Source organism: Corythoichthys intestinalis, chromosome 7, assembly GCF_030265065.1.
Source record: "Corythoichthys intestinalis isolate RoL2023-P3 chromosome 7, ASM3026506v1, whole genome shotgun sequence".
In the NCBI taxonomy this organism is placed as follows: Eukaryota; Metazoa; Chordata; class Actinopteri; order Syngnathiformes; family Syngnathidae; genus Corythoichthys; species Corythoichthys intestinalis.
In genome coordinates this window covers 16,748,905-16,766,017 of record NC_080401.1, presented here as the reverse complement: position 1 = coordinate 16,766,017, position 17,113 = coordinate 16,748,905, and the positions used below count along the sequence as shown (strand labels likewise).

Below are 17,113 nucleotides of genomic sequence, written 5' to 3'. Positions count from 1 at the left end.
TGATCATGACGGTCGTCCTCTGACCTCGGTTCGCCAGTCTTTATAGGGTAAGGTGACAATTATTATTGTGGTAATATCGCTAAAGAAATCGCCAGCTTCGTCAGGTTTCTAATCATTTATTCCATCAACCCGTTTACTCAACACTCCTACTCTCCGCTGCAGTTGATGCCAGCAGCCAGCCAGCAACAAAACATTAAAAGAGAAAGTAAAATAGAACCGCACTCTACCTCACCGTCACGTCAGATACACGTTAAAGTGCCTGTGACACGAAAAAGCATGTTTATTTCATAATACACACGGTATGTTATGCTCCTGAATGAAATGGACCACTTGGATATGTGAAGAAGCGATCGATAATATTTATTCAACTTTTTGAATCCCGCGCTACGAAAATGACAGACTTCCGGCTTCGGTCTTGCATTGAGGAAGAGGGTGCTGTGACGTGTACGGAAGAAGCAGTCCTCTTCGCTATACAGTCGTACTGTTGTATGAGAAGGACTAAGGATTCAGCTGATTTTGCGGATTTATTCTTTTATTTTTTGCATCCCGCCAGCCAAACGGCTGCAGAAAAATCTTGCTGTAGGAGGGAGAGGCGTGTGCGCCTTTTTGGGGTTTCAAAACGTTCCCATTCACAGGTGGATAATGGCCAAAACAAGCTCTACTACTGTACTACCGGTTGTCCGGTGGTCATTGTCCAGCTGCTTCCCCGCAAACAAGCCCTCTGCCCTCATCAGGGGAACAACGAGCTCTAACTTGTTCGCCGCCGGGTGGGTTGCTGATCGGCAAAGACAATCGACAACCCAGTCATCATGTGAAATGACCCGGGCTAGTTATGTGTGATTTTTCCGTTTCGAAGACTTTGAAACATCACTCAGTCCGGGTTAGAATGTTGGCCAGCTGTCACACCTCTTGGTTTGTTTACATTCTCCGACGCCGGGGAAGGGAAATGACATAAACACAACTTAGGTGGCATAAAATATCTTTCAGGAGGTATGACAGTAAAGGTGAAGTCGACAGTTTTGACCATTATGGAGTAATTTTGCCACGTCGTCCTGAATAAATGCATTTTTATTATTTCATATTCCATTTAGCAAAAGACTGTTATTTGTCATGACCATGCCATTTATTTAGCTATCGGGGAAAATACTTGGATAAAAAGAATATCCTGTAAAAATATTGGAGTAGAGAAACTGAAACAATGACATTTTGCGGCTCTTTTCGTCGCGTGTTCCTCATTTTGAACAATTCCCCCTCAGTGGGTTTAATAGTAAAACCGATGAGCCCATTCTCCCGCTGACGTCATCCACCTGTTGGAGACGCTAGAGCCCTATCATGGTAGGTGTGGCTAACCGGCAGATTAAAAGACTAATTTGTCGTCATCTGCGCTTTGCTAAATTGTTGTATATAGTCGAATCGTCTCAAAATATGACTGTAATTCACATAATAATGCTATTTAAGACTTTTTTTCTCCTGTCGTACGACCTTTAAAGCAAAAAACGTCAGCCACATTAGAACCCGATTAAATACATTATTACAGAAATTGTTAGTATTATTATATTATTGTTCTGATTTTTATTTATAAATTATTTGTTTTGCTATGTGTAATTGCCATTTGTAATAGTACAAGCAGTATTTATTAAAAATTTAGTGAAGGTTTTCGAGCTGTGGAACGAATTAGTGCAAATATAATGTATTCTTATGGGAAAATCCTGCTCGACATACGACCATTTCGACTTACAAACAAGGTTCTGGAACAAAATGAACTTCGTATGTAGAGGTACCACTGTATATAAAAAAGAAAATGATTTGTACATGTATGCATTTAAACATGTTTAAATAAAATGACACATTAGACTCCAGTGGCTCCTTCCTGGACTGACAGTGATGATGATGAAGAAACACCTGTGCACTTCGATGAAGATGATGAAGATGACACAATGCACAGGTGTAAAGGGAGCCTTATACAGTACCTCAAACATCTGCGAATAACTGAAACCGCAAATTACGAAGGGAGGGGATCTCTGTATAACATAGATAAAAAATTATTTTAATGGTCGATTAATTATAAATTATCTTTGTGATTGGGCATATTTTTTTTAGTTTTAGATGGTCAAGATTAAAAGTGACCACACACTTTTGTAAATGACCTCTTACACTTGGCTTCTTTTCATTCTAGAATGCAAAAATTTGACATCAATCGCTTTTCATGGTCTATTTACCAAATTATCTCGTAAAGAAGGGCTATTCTTGGTATGCATTTAAAATTAATAATGATACATTTTATTTCTAGAGCGCACACAAAGACGCTTCACAAGAGACATGGAATCACAGTATGATAAAAAGGTATTAAAAGGATAAAAGATTAAAAGCACAATAAAAAGAAATAGAAATATAACAGAGCTAGGGGTTACGGTGGGTAAGAAAGAGTGAACAGGTGTGTTTTCAGTCTGGATTTGAAAAGTGATAGGGTAGATATGCTGCGAAGATCAGGGGGTAGGGAGTTCCAGATCTGCGGGGCACACTGACTAAAAGCTCTGGAACCAAAGGTGGAGAGACCGACATGGGGGACGGAGAGGGGAAGAATAGTGGTAGAGCGAAGTGAACGGGTTGGATTGTTTAAACGGAGTAGATCGCAAAAGTAGGGAGGGGCCAGGCCATGGAGTGTTTTGAAGGTGATGATGAGGATCTTGTAAATGATCCTCATTTAAATTGGTTTTCACATGCTGCCGATATTGTTGTCGTTGTAAAAAAAACAAAAATAACAAACGACATCTCTGTCATTTATTTATCTTGCAAGCATCAGGTCCATGCATTTATAAAGTCTTATTAATGGTCTACTTGGCATACCTTTTCAGGTGAATAATCTGAGTTATTTGTATAATGTGTCTATCAATCCTGTGGTACACAAAACTCCTCAAGTCTTGGCTCCACTCACATTTTTGCAACTGCTTCCACAAAGCTCAACAATTGATGCTCTGAACATGGCCGTGATTTATAACTCTCACTGTTGGCTGAGTGCACCTTCTCTTCTTCTGTCTTTCAACTCCAGGAATGACTGGGAATTATCTACTAACAAATCCTCTTCTTCGACCACAAGGCTCTAACAACCCTTATAACACCTTACTGGCTGAGACAGTTGTGTGTAACACCCCCACGGCACCAGTGTTTAACTCTCCAGGTGTGCTAACTTCTTCTATCACCTTTTTTTTTTTCTTTAAACTTCCTCACTTATTTTTTTCATCCTCGGCACGAAGAATCATACTCTTCAATGTCGTGGTGACCGGCCGGACAAAAGGCAGTATATATCATAGTGTTGCATCATAATAGTTCCCCCATCTTCCATCAATTTCTCAAACTGAACAATTTGTATGGTTTGAGTTGTGAGGATATAGTATAAACTGCATGAGCAATATATCAGATCATTTTTTTCTGTAGTGTTTTAATGGGAGTTTTACCCTTAAAACACATCAGCTCTGCAGCATGTCATTTGGACTGCAACCCATATACAATGGAGCACAAAGTTGTTCATACCCTGGCCATTTATCATAAATATATATCTCATCTTTTGAATTGTTGTCTTCAAACTGGAAGTGGCACAGGAATATTTTTATTATACAGTTTGTAACAAAATGTTCTTGTCCAAAATCCGTAATTGACATTCCATATTCAGCATGTCAATTTTAAAAATTTCAAGGTGATTACAATTCTTTAGATTATGCTCAAATTATCCAGGATTCTTAGAATATGACAAAACATCTCATCTCGATGTAATCATCTGGGATATCAATCCTTTTAACATGCAAAATACTATGAAAATAAGGAATATTTATTTAATCAAATTACGACTGATTTTGTCAATGACAAAATTTAGATTTTGGTACAATACCTGCATAAATAACCTCAATAGCAGCACCGTAACGGCAGCATGGCAAAAATCTTTTGGAAAAATAAATAATACAAAATTCAAAAAAATTATTATGCTCATCGTGCTTCTCCACGAGGAGGAGCAGAGGGACAGCCCTATTAAGAGTTTGCACGTTAACTGTAGCCTTTCCTGGACAAACACAACATGCCCACTTAAATGCATTTCTCTTTTCAGCAGATAGACTCCACTTTAGTTGACCATCACTTTGTGTGTCCTGCCTTTTATAGTCCCAGTGTCACTATTTTTCCACACTAAGTACTGTAAATGATTTAATCTTATCAAAAGGTATTCAGAAATCAATTATAAAGACTTCCTCAAAGCCATAAATATTGAAAATGTGAAATAAAAATCATTTTTGTTGTGTTTTTCCTCGACATTGTTGAAACCGATGACGTCCCAGATAGCAGACCGACGTTGAAAAGATGTTGGATCAACATCCCACTGTCGATCTTACAGTGGGGAGAACAAGTATTTGATACACTGCCAATGAGTTGGCAGTGTATCAAATACTTGTTCTCCCCACTTTATATCGTTGAATTAACGTCGCTTTTTCACCCTCAATTAATGTTGTTTCAACGTTGAAATCCTTACAAAACCTAAACGTCATTTCGATTATTAATAATATTGGAATAAAGTTGAATCAATGTTATGTTTTCGAACGAAATGCCCGCTCATCCATAATTCAGTGACTTTTCAATCATATTTCCCAGTCAATCATAAATCAACTATTTGTCAACATTAGCTCATCAACTATAAAACAGTGTTAACCCAACCATCGCCTGACATACCATCGAATAACGTTTTAACGTCACTTGACGTCGAAAATTTCAATGTGAACCATACCGATGATTTTGATGGAAAATCAACATTTGTTCAATGTCGGTCTGCTATTTTGGCTATTAAAAGGGAAAGATTTAAGCAGGAGGATTATGAATCAGTGAAAACTACAGAAAACTTTCAACCGAAAATCGCTAAAATTGCATTGCAAGACCGAAAGTTTACCACCTAATAGTGTGAAGAACCGTAGTCCTCTTGTGATGACGTAATCAAAACACGTTGTCTCGCTAACACTATTGGCTTAAAGCCAACATGTCTGCCGTTTAAAAGTATTTTGAAGTATCAAAGAAACATATAGATTATTAAATGAAGGGGGAAAAATTAATTTGCTTCATTGCTGCTACACGAGTGTTCTGAAGCTGCTTTCTATTGATCTCCCGTGTCCCGCATCGTGTACAGTGCATTTGAGCCCGTGCATGAGTATTTTGGAATTTATTTGTATACTATTCGCTTGATTAAAGTAGTATTTAAATGCATCATTGTGCTTTTGCTGTGGTTTAGTACAATACATTTATTGTACAACCGCCTCCTCTTATTGTCACATTTTTCCCCCCGACTCTTCCAGACCCTGTTACCAGTCGCCGCTTAATCCGGCTGGGAGCCACTTCGCTCGCCTTTGTGTCTGTTAGAACTCGGCCACTCGCTTGGCTCTCGATCGATTCCACTAGTTGTACAAGAAAACACCGCGTCTTATTTTAAAGATTAGGAGAGATTGTAATAGCCTTGCAAAGATTTTTACTAATTTCGGCGAGTACAGAATATTCTTTGTTTGGTGTTGCTGTTGTTGTAAACTACAGTTCCACACAGACGTAGCAACTGGAGGCGTGAGACACATTTTTCGAGTTTCCCAAACTTCCAAGAAAGCGCATTTATCAAGGTTTCATTGGTCGTAATGTGTGTGTCTACGTCCACCGAACAGAATGTTATGACAACGCCAGCTACAGGACTCGTTCAGAGGTTGCCACAAAACGCTCACTGCTGCCAGGAAAGCACCCTCCCATGAAGTTTCAGATTTGGCACCTTTCAATCTAACTTTCTTGAGCCTCCGGGTTTTAGAACCAATGCCAAGGCAAAAAGGCATTAATTGAAATGTAATGAACTATTGTTTGTTTGTTTGTTTGTCTTTAAATAAATAATGAATTATATGCATGTGTATTTTTCGGTTTTCGGCCAAGTTTTTCAATATTCGGCTTCGGCCAAGAATTTTGCGTTCGGTACATCCCTAGTGAAAACACTAGGCAAGACTCGTTGACTTTAAGGTGCGACGAGTCAGAATACGAAATTGAAAGATTCCGGAGAGATTCTACCATACAGGTTCGAACCAGAGGCAGAATCGCTATCACATGGCGCAAGTGATGAGTCCGACATGGAAGCATTATTATATCGGGCACCTATCTTACGTGTATGTCTCTCAACTCTACACAACAGCAAGCACAGCGATAAAAAAATAAAATAAAAAAATGAATCATCTGAAAATATCAAAATCAGGTTATTTTTGCTGGTGCACTTTTGGCAACGGGCCAACAAGGGCCATTGCCTTGTTCTTTCACTTCCAATGTTATTATTAACAACTCATCAATAGATAAAACTGTATTTGTCATTTGGCCAAAGCAGTCTTCAGTAAAATGTTTTTATCAAACAACAGAATACTCCCCTAGTCTTCTCAACTATTTGATTTCCTCAATTCACTCGGCTCTCACCGCTTGGTCGGACAGAAATTTGTTGAGGCTTATATCCGCCTTGTCCAAATTGGACCAATTTCCGACACAACATGTATTAAGCATTTTTCCGATAAAAACAAATAAATTACTTGGGGGGAAAAAACTAAAATGCTGGCCACCACAATAATGCACTTTACGTATTTAGGGTTCTGCACGCAAAAAAGACTTCCTACTCATATGTCACTTCCAGTTACTCACTCTGGCCTCAGTGGCCAACAGGGAGAAATTTAAACAGGGATTAAAACTCTGTTTGACACTTCTTTGGTTTATTTTACAAACAATCTCATTCAGGAAATTACTCTGTGAGGTGACAATGGGACTTTAAGAAATTGAGTGGGTGTCCGGGACAGGTGTCGTGTTTTTCCTTCGTCTTATTTATTTATTTATTTTTAAATGCTGGCACACAAAATTGTATGCATTATTTTTTATCCAGAAAAAAACTGTACTCTAATGGAACGATTTGCTGATGCAATACTAATTCCAACACAACTTCTAGGTCATTTCCAGCTAGAGGACACCAATTCACAAATTTATGTTTGACCCCAATCTGGGTTTAACTGTATATTTTTACACCACCATGTTGAATCAGAAATGGCATCTTTTGTGATGTTTTTGTGCTCTTCCCTTGTGCTTCCCTCTAGTGACCTACAGAGAGACAAGTATGGGAGTCAAACTTAACTTTGCCTATCAAATGTAAATTTTTTTCAGCATGCTTACTTAAAAAACAAAACAAACATCCCACCCCTTCCCCCCACTGGTTACTTTAGGCCATTGCCATTAACACCCACTCGATGAGCAAGTGGTTCACAAAATGTTAAAGTAATGGCAATAGTTTAGAAGCATTATTGTTTTTCTTTCCGTTTCCGTCCGACTGTGGCTCTCAGCAGTGACAGAGACCAGTAGAGCTCATCTGGCACCTTCTTCCCTTTTTTGGATGGCAGCAGCTGTTTCGTTTAATACTGTATGTCGAATTTTTACATTCTCCCTGGTAATCAGTGGGGAATTTTTTTTTTTTTTTTTTTAATGGAATAGTATTAGCAGAAAAAGCACCTCCATTTGTCTTCCTGCAATTGTTGACATTTGGTTTAGTGTGAGAAGCCACATTGGCCTTTATCTACTCTCTCCATCATTGAATAACTAATATTTATCTTTTTTTTGGGTGCTGCTTTGCACGACCTCCGTGCGTTGAGGAATTCCTAACATGACTGCGTCTGACCTCTGTAGTGCTTGTGTTATTCCTCAGCTGCTCTGCCAGTGACTGGTGTCTCACTGGGAGCTGTCACTGTGACGAATGCCAAATGCTGGGCTGTTGGCGACCTCTGACCTTAGCCAACAAGCAGCACAGTTCCGGACAGAATGTATACCTAATTGGACAAAAACAACCGAGAAAAGCTATTTAATAGCTCTTAGTTAATGCAACTTGTGTTCAGAATAATAACGGTATTTAAAATGAGCAAGTAATCCTCAAAATCCTTGCGACGGCTTTTTTCTCGGAATGCATTTTCAAATGTATTAGGAATTATGAATCTTATGCAAACCACAATCCCAGTTAGGTGTACAATGCAAACAAAAAAAAATACAGTAGTTGTAAATCCTTCTTTAATTTAATAAACTACAAAGACAAATAGTTAATGTTTAAACTGATTCTCTTTTGCAAATGCCATCTTGAATTTGATGCCGACATCACATTCTGAGGAAAAAAAATGAGAGAGGGGCATGTTTACACCCTGTCATCTTTTTATCACACATCACCTTCTGAAGTGAAGACACAAATTGCTTGCTTGTGGAATTATTTCCCATTCTTACTTGTACAACAAGTTCAGTTGCTCCATGGTCTTGGGTGTCCATTGTCACATTTTGCGCACTGAGTTGTGCCACTTTTTTCATTAGAAGACAGGTCTGGACTGCTGGCAGGCCTGTCAAGTGCTCACACTCTTTTACTACTTAGCCTCACAGTTGTAACTCGTGCCGAATGTGGCTTGGCATTTACAGTGGGGCAAATAAGTATTTAGTCAACCACTAATGGTGCAAGTTGTCCCACTTGAAAATATTAGAGAGGCCTGTAATTGTCAACATGGGTAAACCTCAACCATGAGAGATAGAATGTGGGGAAAAAAAACAGAAAATCACATTGTTTGATTTTTAAAGAATTTATTTGCAAATCATGGTGGAAAATAAGCATTTGGTCAATACCAAAAGTTCATCTCAATACTTTGTTATGTACTCTTTGTTGGCAATAACAGAGGCCAAACGTTTTCTGTAACTCTTCACAAGCTTTTCACACACTGTTGCTGGTATTTTGGCCCATTCCTCCATGCAGATCTCCTCCAGAGCAGTGTTGTTTTGGGGCTGTCGTTTGGCAACTCAGAATTTCAACTCCCTCCACAGATTTTCTATGGGGTTGAGATCTGGAGACTGGCTAGGCTACTCCAGGACCTTGAAATGCTTCTTACAAAGCCACTCCTTTGTTGCCCTGGCTGTGTGTTTGGGATCATTGTCATGCTGAAAGACCCAGCCACGTCTCATCTTCAATGCCCTTGCTGATGGAAGGAGATTTTCACTCAAAATCTCTCGATGCATGGCCCCATTCATTCTTTCCTTTACACAAATCAGTCGTCCTGGTCCCTTTGCAGAAAAACAGCCCCAAAGCATGTTTCCACCCCCATGCTTCACAGTGGGTATGGTGTTCTTTGGATGCAATTCAGTATTTTTTCCCCTCCTAACACGAGAACCTGTGTTTCTAACCAAAAAGTTCTATTTTTGTTTCATCTGACCATAACACATTCTCCCAGTCCTCTTCTGGATCATCCAAATGCTCTCTAGCGAACCGCAGACGGGCCTGTACGTGTACTGGCTTCAGCGGGGGGACACGTCTGGCAGTGCAGGATTTGAGTCCCTGGCTGCGCATTATGTTACTGATAGTAGCCTTTGTTACTGTGGTCCCAGCTCTCTGTAGGCCATTCACTAGGTCCCCCCATGTGGTTCTGGGATTTTTGTTCACCGTTCTTGTTATCATTTTGACGCCACGGGGTGAGATCTTGCATGGAGCCACAGATCGAGGGAGATTATCAGTGGTCTTGTATGTCTTCGATTTTCTAATAATTGCTCCCACAGTTGATTTCTTTACACTAAGTGTTTTACCTATTGCAGATTCAGTTTTCCCAGCCTGGTACAGGTCTACAATTTTGTCTCTGGTGTTCTATGACAGCTCTTTGGTCTTGGCCATAGTGGAGTTTGGAGTGTGACTGACTGAGGTAGTGGACAGGTGTCTTTTATACCGATAATGAGTTAAACAGGTGCCATTAATACAGGTAACGAGTGGAGCCTCCTTAGACCTCATTAGAAGTTAGACCTCTTTGACAGCCAGAAATCTTGCTTGTTTGTAGGTGACCAAATACTTATTTTCCACTCTAATTTGGAAATAAATTCTTTAAAAATCAAACAATGTGATTTTCTGTTTTTTTTTTTTTTTTTTGTATCACATTTTATCTCTCATTGTTGAAGTTTACCCATGTTGACAATTACAGGCCTCCCTAATCTTTTCAAGTAGGAGAACTTGCACAATTGGTGGTTGACTAAGTACTTATTTGCCCCACTGTACATCATACTGTACCTCCATACCATTACAGATGCTGGGTTTTGAAATTGGAGCTCCTAACAATCCCAATAGTCCTTTTCCTCTTTGTCCCGAAGGTGAGACATCGAAGATTTACAAAAGCAATTAGAAATGGGCACTCGCCAGACAATTGCACACTTTTTCACTTTAAGTTCATCTCAGATTATCCAAGGCCTAGACAAGAAGGCAGCGATTTTGGGTACTGTTCATATAAAAATATTTAACTTGCATTTGTAGATCCGTCTATTACCTTTGTTAACATGAAATCTTGCTTCTTCCCTGTGGGGATTTCTCCAAATTCTGTAAATGTTTTCATAATAGTCCAGGGATTCAGACTGCAACCATTTGGTTGCAACTAAATTAGAGTGCGTGAATTTTTCATCTACTTGCACATGCGCGATTAGTAACATTGCGTTTTCTTTTTTTTTTTTTTTTTTTTTTTTTTTTGCTGACAAACTCCTTCACTGTTAAATCCACTAGTTGGCGATGTGTGGAGTGGGTTATAATTGAGGTAGCGGGAAAACTTGACAGCACTTGCGAACAATGGCGAAAAGGACAATAAGGCTTGGTTCATACCATAGGTCTTAATGCACAGATCCGATTTTTTGTCATACCTGTTTTTTTGCTGGCGTCCCGTTCAGACTGCCTTTGTCCATTGAGCCCGTTCAAGTACTACGCATGCACACTAATTCGCAGTCCGACACGCGCTGAGCAAGAAGACCCGCATGCGAAAGCATCAAAACAAATGCCTCCACATGCTGGCTGTCATCGGTCATTCCAGGGAGATCATATTTTGATTTCCAAAAAGAGGACACAAAAACCAGACATAAATAATCCCGTTTAGGCTTATATTCAACGTTTATATGGATCGATAGCATGCACGCACTGTCCGTGCATGACACACAGACATTTGTTTGCCCCGACTCTCGGGCGTGTAAGCAATCTCTAGAGCAGAGAGAAAACCGAGCATTCTCAGGCTTATCCTCAACCCAATTTTATTTTTTTTATGACTGTTGTCAAGCACGACCTTTCCCCAAAAGCCGTGTCCGAGGCAAGCTAGGCGCTAACGCACAGCTGCACTGCTACCGTAATGCCCTGTCTGTCTCACTCTTTGATGACGTAATTGCTGCATGAATTCCGATTTGGGGGACTTGACGGTTCAGACCGCCGCGACATTCTTGAAAAATGTGGCCCGGATCGGATTTAAACCACGTACGAAAGTGACCCAGATTGGATTTGAAATGGTCCACTTCCATGCGACTTGTCCCGTTCAGACCGTCAAGTTAATGCCTCACTCGAGTTGGAAAAACACAAAAAAAAGCGGATTCATGCATTAAGACCTGCAGTATGAACCAAGCCTAAGTGACTACTTTCTTTCCAACAAAACCACCGGCACTGTTACAAAAGAGGCCGAATGGGGGAGTAAGTCCGACTCAGGGGCTCAACACACGGGAAGCGATGAGCAATGGCGAAATGTGAAAGACCTCGCCGTTGAGCTGAAAGCCAACACATGGGGTGTGATGCGACTGCAGCAGCAAGTGATACGCACTGCCCTCTGCCTGTGCGTCATCGCTCGTCTCTGATTAGCTATGAATTTGGAGGGCATTTTTTAAATGTGTTGACTTTTCTAAGCGCCAAAAACTTCCCATATTGCTGCTTTTTTATTTATGTCCCTGAAATCATGCTTAGAGGCATCATAAAATATGTGCTGCACACTGCTAAAATGATAGCTCCTCCATGTTGACAAAGTGTGGCGTGTGGATGTAATTTTCCAGTTGGCCAGTGTCCTCGCAGGTGATTTCTCGATCAATAAAGCCGTTGCCCATTGGTTGTAGTGTGAGGTGACAGCAACAGAAATAGAACAAAATTCACATGTTGCGGTATACTAGTCGATGTCAAAACGGATAGAGAATAAAATATAGATTCATAGGTTTGTAGCATTTATTATGAAAGTATTTATCAGTTAAACAGTGAAAATTTGAGGAAAACTTTGCATGTCGATTTACAGTGTGCGCCCCTGAATCTTCTGCTTGCGCCCCTGAAATTTTAAGTTGGTAAAAAATATTAGTCTGGAGCCCTGTGTGCACCATAGATGAGGTAATACCTGAATTCCTTGCAATTGTAAGTTTAGAATTGGTTTCACTCAGGCAGTTGTTCCCAAAGTTGTGAATCTTGCCCTATACTTTCTTGAGAAAAGATGTTTTGTGGATACGCCATTACATACCCGACCATGACATTCACTTGTTTCCAACTGACTTGTTCACCTGTGGAATGTAACAAATTGTTGTTGTTGTTTTGAGCATTCCACAACTTCAACAGTCTTTTTTTTTTTTTGGCCATCACAGCTTTTGCGGAATGTGCTGCAGGCATCAAATTCAATACACAGTTCACAGTTTCAGCATGAAATATTTTCTAAGGAGTGTATTCATACCATCTACAATTTATTCAGAAGTGGCTTGATTTCAACTCACAAATTCTCTATTGGGTTTAAGTCTGATCTTGTGACATTGTTACATGTGTCTTATTGATCTGAAAACCGTTTGATCAAACATTAATTTTAAGGGCATTTCCTCTTTAGTTCATAATGTATTCCATCAATATAATTTTATTAGCATGTTTAGTTTTACACACCTTTTTAACAAATCATTGTTCTGAACACAACTGTTTATGGAAGTTGATTCAATTTGCTGAACCCTTGCTCTTGCTACAGTATGTTCCAGTTTAATCTTTATTTATTTATTTTTTTGATTGCTCTTATGAGTGATCCTCTTTATGTTACAATAAATCATTTTTATTTTCTTTTGTACATCAGCTGCTCTTAGACCAGATAGGCTGAGCAGGCAGACATGAAGTGAGTTTTTTTACCTGCTGTGTGTGGTGATGGTGGAGTGCTGCTTGTGGGCTCCCCGTGTAGTGAGAATAAAGATGGCTGTCTCATGTTTACACATGCCTACTTTCCCTTTCTTACCATTCCTTCCTGTCTTTGTTCTTTTTCTCTCTCCCTGCACATCCAACCTATTTGGTGTAACGTAGCGTCTGTAGACCTCCACTCTGCCCAATGTGTCGTGATGGTGGTTACCATTCAGTTGGTTTTCTTAATGTTGTTTGGGATCCCTTTTCATTGCTTAGTCTCTTTGTGGCATACTAATACACACAAAGCTGACGTTTTATAAATTATGGTTGAGAAAAAAATGCACAAAAAAAAGAAAATTCTCAAAATGCATGCAAAGGATTGTGCTAAACTAACTTCTGACAATGGCATGGCTTAGTGTTAATTACATGCATCCTAAACAGCATTAAATATTCAAATCAGGGTTAGTTTGTAATTAAGATGTTAAATAACAATACATCATTGTCCTTTCTTTTTTTTCAGGGCACTCACTGAACAATGTGGTGAGGGATACAAGTGCAATGGATACACTACCGCTAAATGGTAACTTTAACAACAGCTACTCACTCCGCAGTGCGGACTTTGGAGACAGTGTACAGGTGGTGGACTGCGGACTCAGTCTGGATGACGCTGCCTTCGAGAAAATGATCATCTCTGAGCTTGTTCACAATAACCTGCGTGCCTGTAACAAAAGCCACCAACAGCAACAACAGCAGACCCCCAATTTGCATCACCCTTCCCACCACCACCACCATCCGCAGCAGCAGCACCCGCCGCCATTGCAGTACCATCACCATCACCACCACAAGACGGAGCAGGCTCCACCCAAGGTGACGGTGGTGGGCGGCAGCTGCGGCAAAGATGACGCCATCGTCGCTGATGCTTCTTCTTTGGTGCGCATGCGCCAAGCCGTGGGCCTCGAGCTGCATCACCATCATGAGCTCGAGGCGCCACTCATCCCTCAACGGACTCATTCGCTTCTGTACGCCCCTGAAAAGAAGGTAAGAACCGACGGGGGAACAAACACCATTGTGAGCCAGCTGACACCCGACAACAACGACCAGGATAGTTTGCAATCTCCAAACAGGGACTCCTTGTACACTAGCATGCCGAATTTGAGGGACTCTCCTTATCCCGAGAGCAGTCCGGAAGTTGCGGAGGACTTGTCCCCATCCAAGAAGAGCGAGAATGAGGACGTTTACTACAAGAGCATGCCTAATTTAGGAGCTGGCAACCAGCTGCAGGCTTATTACCAGATAGGCAAAGGGACAAGTGATGGTTACATTATTCCCATCACTAAAGACGATTGCATACCAGAAGGCGACGTACGAGAAGGACAAATGCAGCTCGTCACAAGCCTTTAAATGTATTGCAATGAACACCCAAACCTCCTCCTGAACATTTTCAGCCGTGAACATTTGGTGGACAACTAGCGAAGGAAGTAGGTGTGTCATTTGAACTATCCATCGACCACTCGTTCTCCCCAAACACGTCATTCTTCCACTCTTTTCAGCCATTGCTATACTACGTTTTAATAAAAGTGTACATAAAATACAGAGTCAAATTTTCATTTTTAGAGATAAGCCAATTATGTATTTAAATGTGCTGCTGCTGTCAAAAAAAGTATAATACCATAGGACGTAAAAAGGACAAAAAAAAAAAAAAACTGAATTTTACTTGATCCCTCAGAAAAGCATTTACAAAGGTTGTACATACACTTCCCAAGGTTTCGTGTTTTTGTTGAGGTTTTTTTTTTTCCTTTGGTCTGTTTTTGATTGTGGACAAAATGACACTCATGGACAAGGACGTTGACTCAACCCTGCCCCTGACCCCCGAAAGGAATATATATGGTTCTGATCACCCTTCATCCCCTTGCTGTTTCGATTGTATGATCACTAGCAATCAAGCCCTGGCCTTATATTTTCTCAACTGTACAATAAACTGTTGTCAAGAATAATGGCTATAAAAATATATATTTTGTTGTATGGCTGATGTAAAATAGATTCTTGGCAAAACCTTAATTATTGAGAAAGTGTTTAACTTCAAAATTTACCATTTGAGAGATTGTCTAGAGGCTATATACAGTATAGTGGTTCCAACGGTTGATTCATTGGTAGTCAGTTTGAACATTTAAGGCTTATGTAAAGACAGACAAAAAAATACATGGATGCTTCATCACTTTTTCCACCTGTCAACAATGTTTATACTGTTAGGATTTTATTATCACCCTCTCAAATATGTTGATTTGATATTGCCAGATTAGCATTACTTTATGCATAAATACAGTACATATTTTAACCGTTATGACAAAGTGATGGGCAGTTTGAAAATTAATATTTTTTGGGGTTGTTCTGAATCATGAAGTACTTTCACTGCCTCTGTTTGAACAGTTTATTTATTAAATCTTTTTTAATGAATGGGAAATATTTCTCAGCACTGGTATACATACTGTACTGTAGCTCATGGTTTTGTGTAAACATAATAGAACGGGCTCTCCACTCTTAAGACTGATGTAAAGTTCAACACATGTTTGACAAATACAATAAATGTGAGATTTTTTTTCAAATGTCATGTTGCTCATTAATGGCGTTTTGCTACGACGGTACATCAGATAACTTTGACTTATTTTGTTATGAATACTCATACTATTATCTCGGGTTATAAGTACCGAACACCTTGAAAGATAAACTGGTGAATATGTGTCAAATTTATTTTCTCTATTTTTTCCCTATAATGCCTCCACAGTTTGAACAGATTGTTTCACCAAATTTTTCAGAGAGGCCAAATCTGTCCATGTAATTCAAAGATAAGAAACTCAGGTAGGAAAACTGCATTGTGAACAGTTCTGTGTGGTTGTAACACTAATAAAGGTTCACTGACTCTGCTTTACAGTATTCCATTAAGTATATTCTTGAATGAGCACCACTTTTGGCACACTGAAGCAGCACTACACAAATCTTGATTTTGGCTTTATTAGCATGTGGGAGTGGGAAGTGGGAGAGTAGCTGCAGAACTAACAACTGGTCAGTGTTACACTTGGCTGGGCTTGTAGAAATATATTATACAAGATGTGTCCAAGTACGACACATATTTGCTCTAATTGTCTGTTGCAGCTGAAGCCCACAGTCCATTGCCGCTTGTGTTACACCTCAGGTAGTGCTAATTTACACAACACTGCAATGTAACACTAGATGAGGCAGAGTGACAAGCTCTCAGCGGGGGAGCTGGAAATTGCACTGATAGCAATTTGGCATTGAAGTAAATGCCTCAACCTTTAAAAAAATGCAGTCTTGTCAGAGGAACACAACATGACAATAAGTGGGTTACTATTTTGATTCAAACCCCAATTAAGTGACATTTAAAAAGAGGCTCCTGAGAAGAAAAAAAAAACGTTTTAGAACTAATTATTCACAGGTGGGCAATTGGCCCAAAAAATCTCAAGGGTAAGGAATTGGGCATTTGATGGTTGAGAAATGCGGTTTCCTTTCTGATTTTGTTCTGTTTTTCGTGTTCCTTCCAGTTATTTGATAATCCGACGTTTGTCAGCCGAAACACCGATGGAATGTGATTACACTAGTGTCACTCAATCTAGCCCAGTACTTCTCAAATAGTGGGGCGGGGTTAGGGTTTAAACCCTAACCCTTTAAACACTACTCGTCATATCGTACATATCGGGGGTGGCGTGTGGGACCTTAGAGAACATACTCTTTTGTCGCACTAGAATAAAGTGTAATTGCGCATCCAGTCTGGGTGGCAGTGGTGTGCTCATTTTCAGAGTGTGCGCAGCATTTTTTAGCTAAACAAGAGCAAAGAGCACTAGAGATATGAAGAGCTAAGACAAGGAAATATGACGACGGGTATGTAGCGTTTCGCTTTTGGCTTTGACTTTTAATACAGTGGGAGACGAGGAAAACCCAGTCTGTGTCTAAAAATGTTTGCAACGGACAGAAGGAAGCCAAATAAATTCAGACATCACCTAAAAACATCAGACACCAATCACATTGATAAGCGGCTTGATTTTTATTTTATTTTATTTATTTTTTTTAAGCAAGGTCGAGCTGAATATTGCCAACAATCGTCCCACTTTGTCAGTGTTACATCAGTTAACCAGCGAGCACTGTTGG

At 39.9% G+C, this 17,113-nt stretch overlaps 1 protein-coding gene across 30 annotated transcripts in view; it reads left to right on the top strand.

Annotated features, from left to right (window-relative positions):
- The window catches only part of adgrl2a (adhesion G protein-coupled receptor L2a), a 218,478-nt gene extending 202,539 nt beyond the window's left edge, over positions 1–15,939 (top strand). For 4 of the 30 annotated variants that reach the window (XM_057842112.1, XM_057842118.1, XM_057842116.1 and 1 more), the window contains one exon: positions 13,473–15,936. In XM_057842112.1, coding sequence (XP_057698095.1) covers positions 13,473–14,353 — 881 coding nt within the window. In that variant the 3' untranslated portion in view covers positions 14,354–15,936. Of the gene's footprint in view, positions 1–3,049; positions 3,179–7,124; positions 7,177–12,911; positions 12,951–13,472 lie in introns of all 30 variants that reach the window. The other 26 variants (XM_057842090.1, XM_057842088.1, XM_057842094.1 and 23 more) reach the window with 20 other exon arrangements.
- Positions 15,940–17,113: the final 1,174 nt, after the last annotated feature.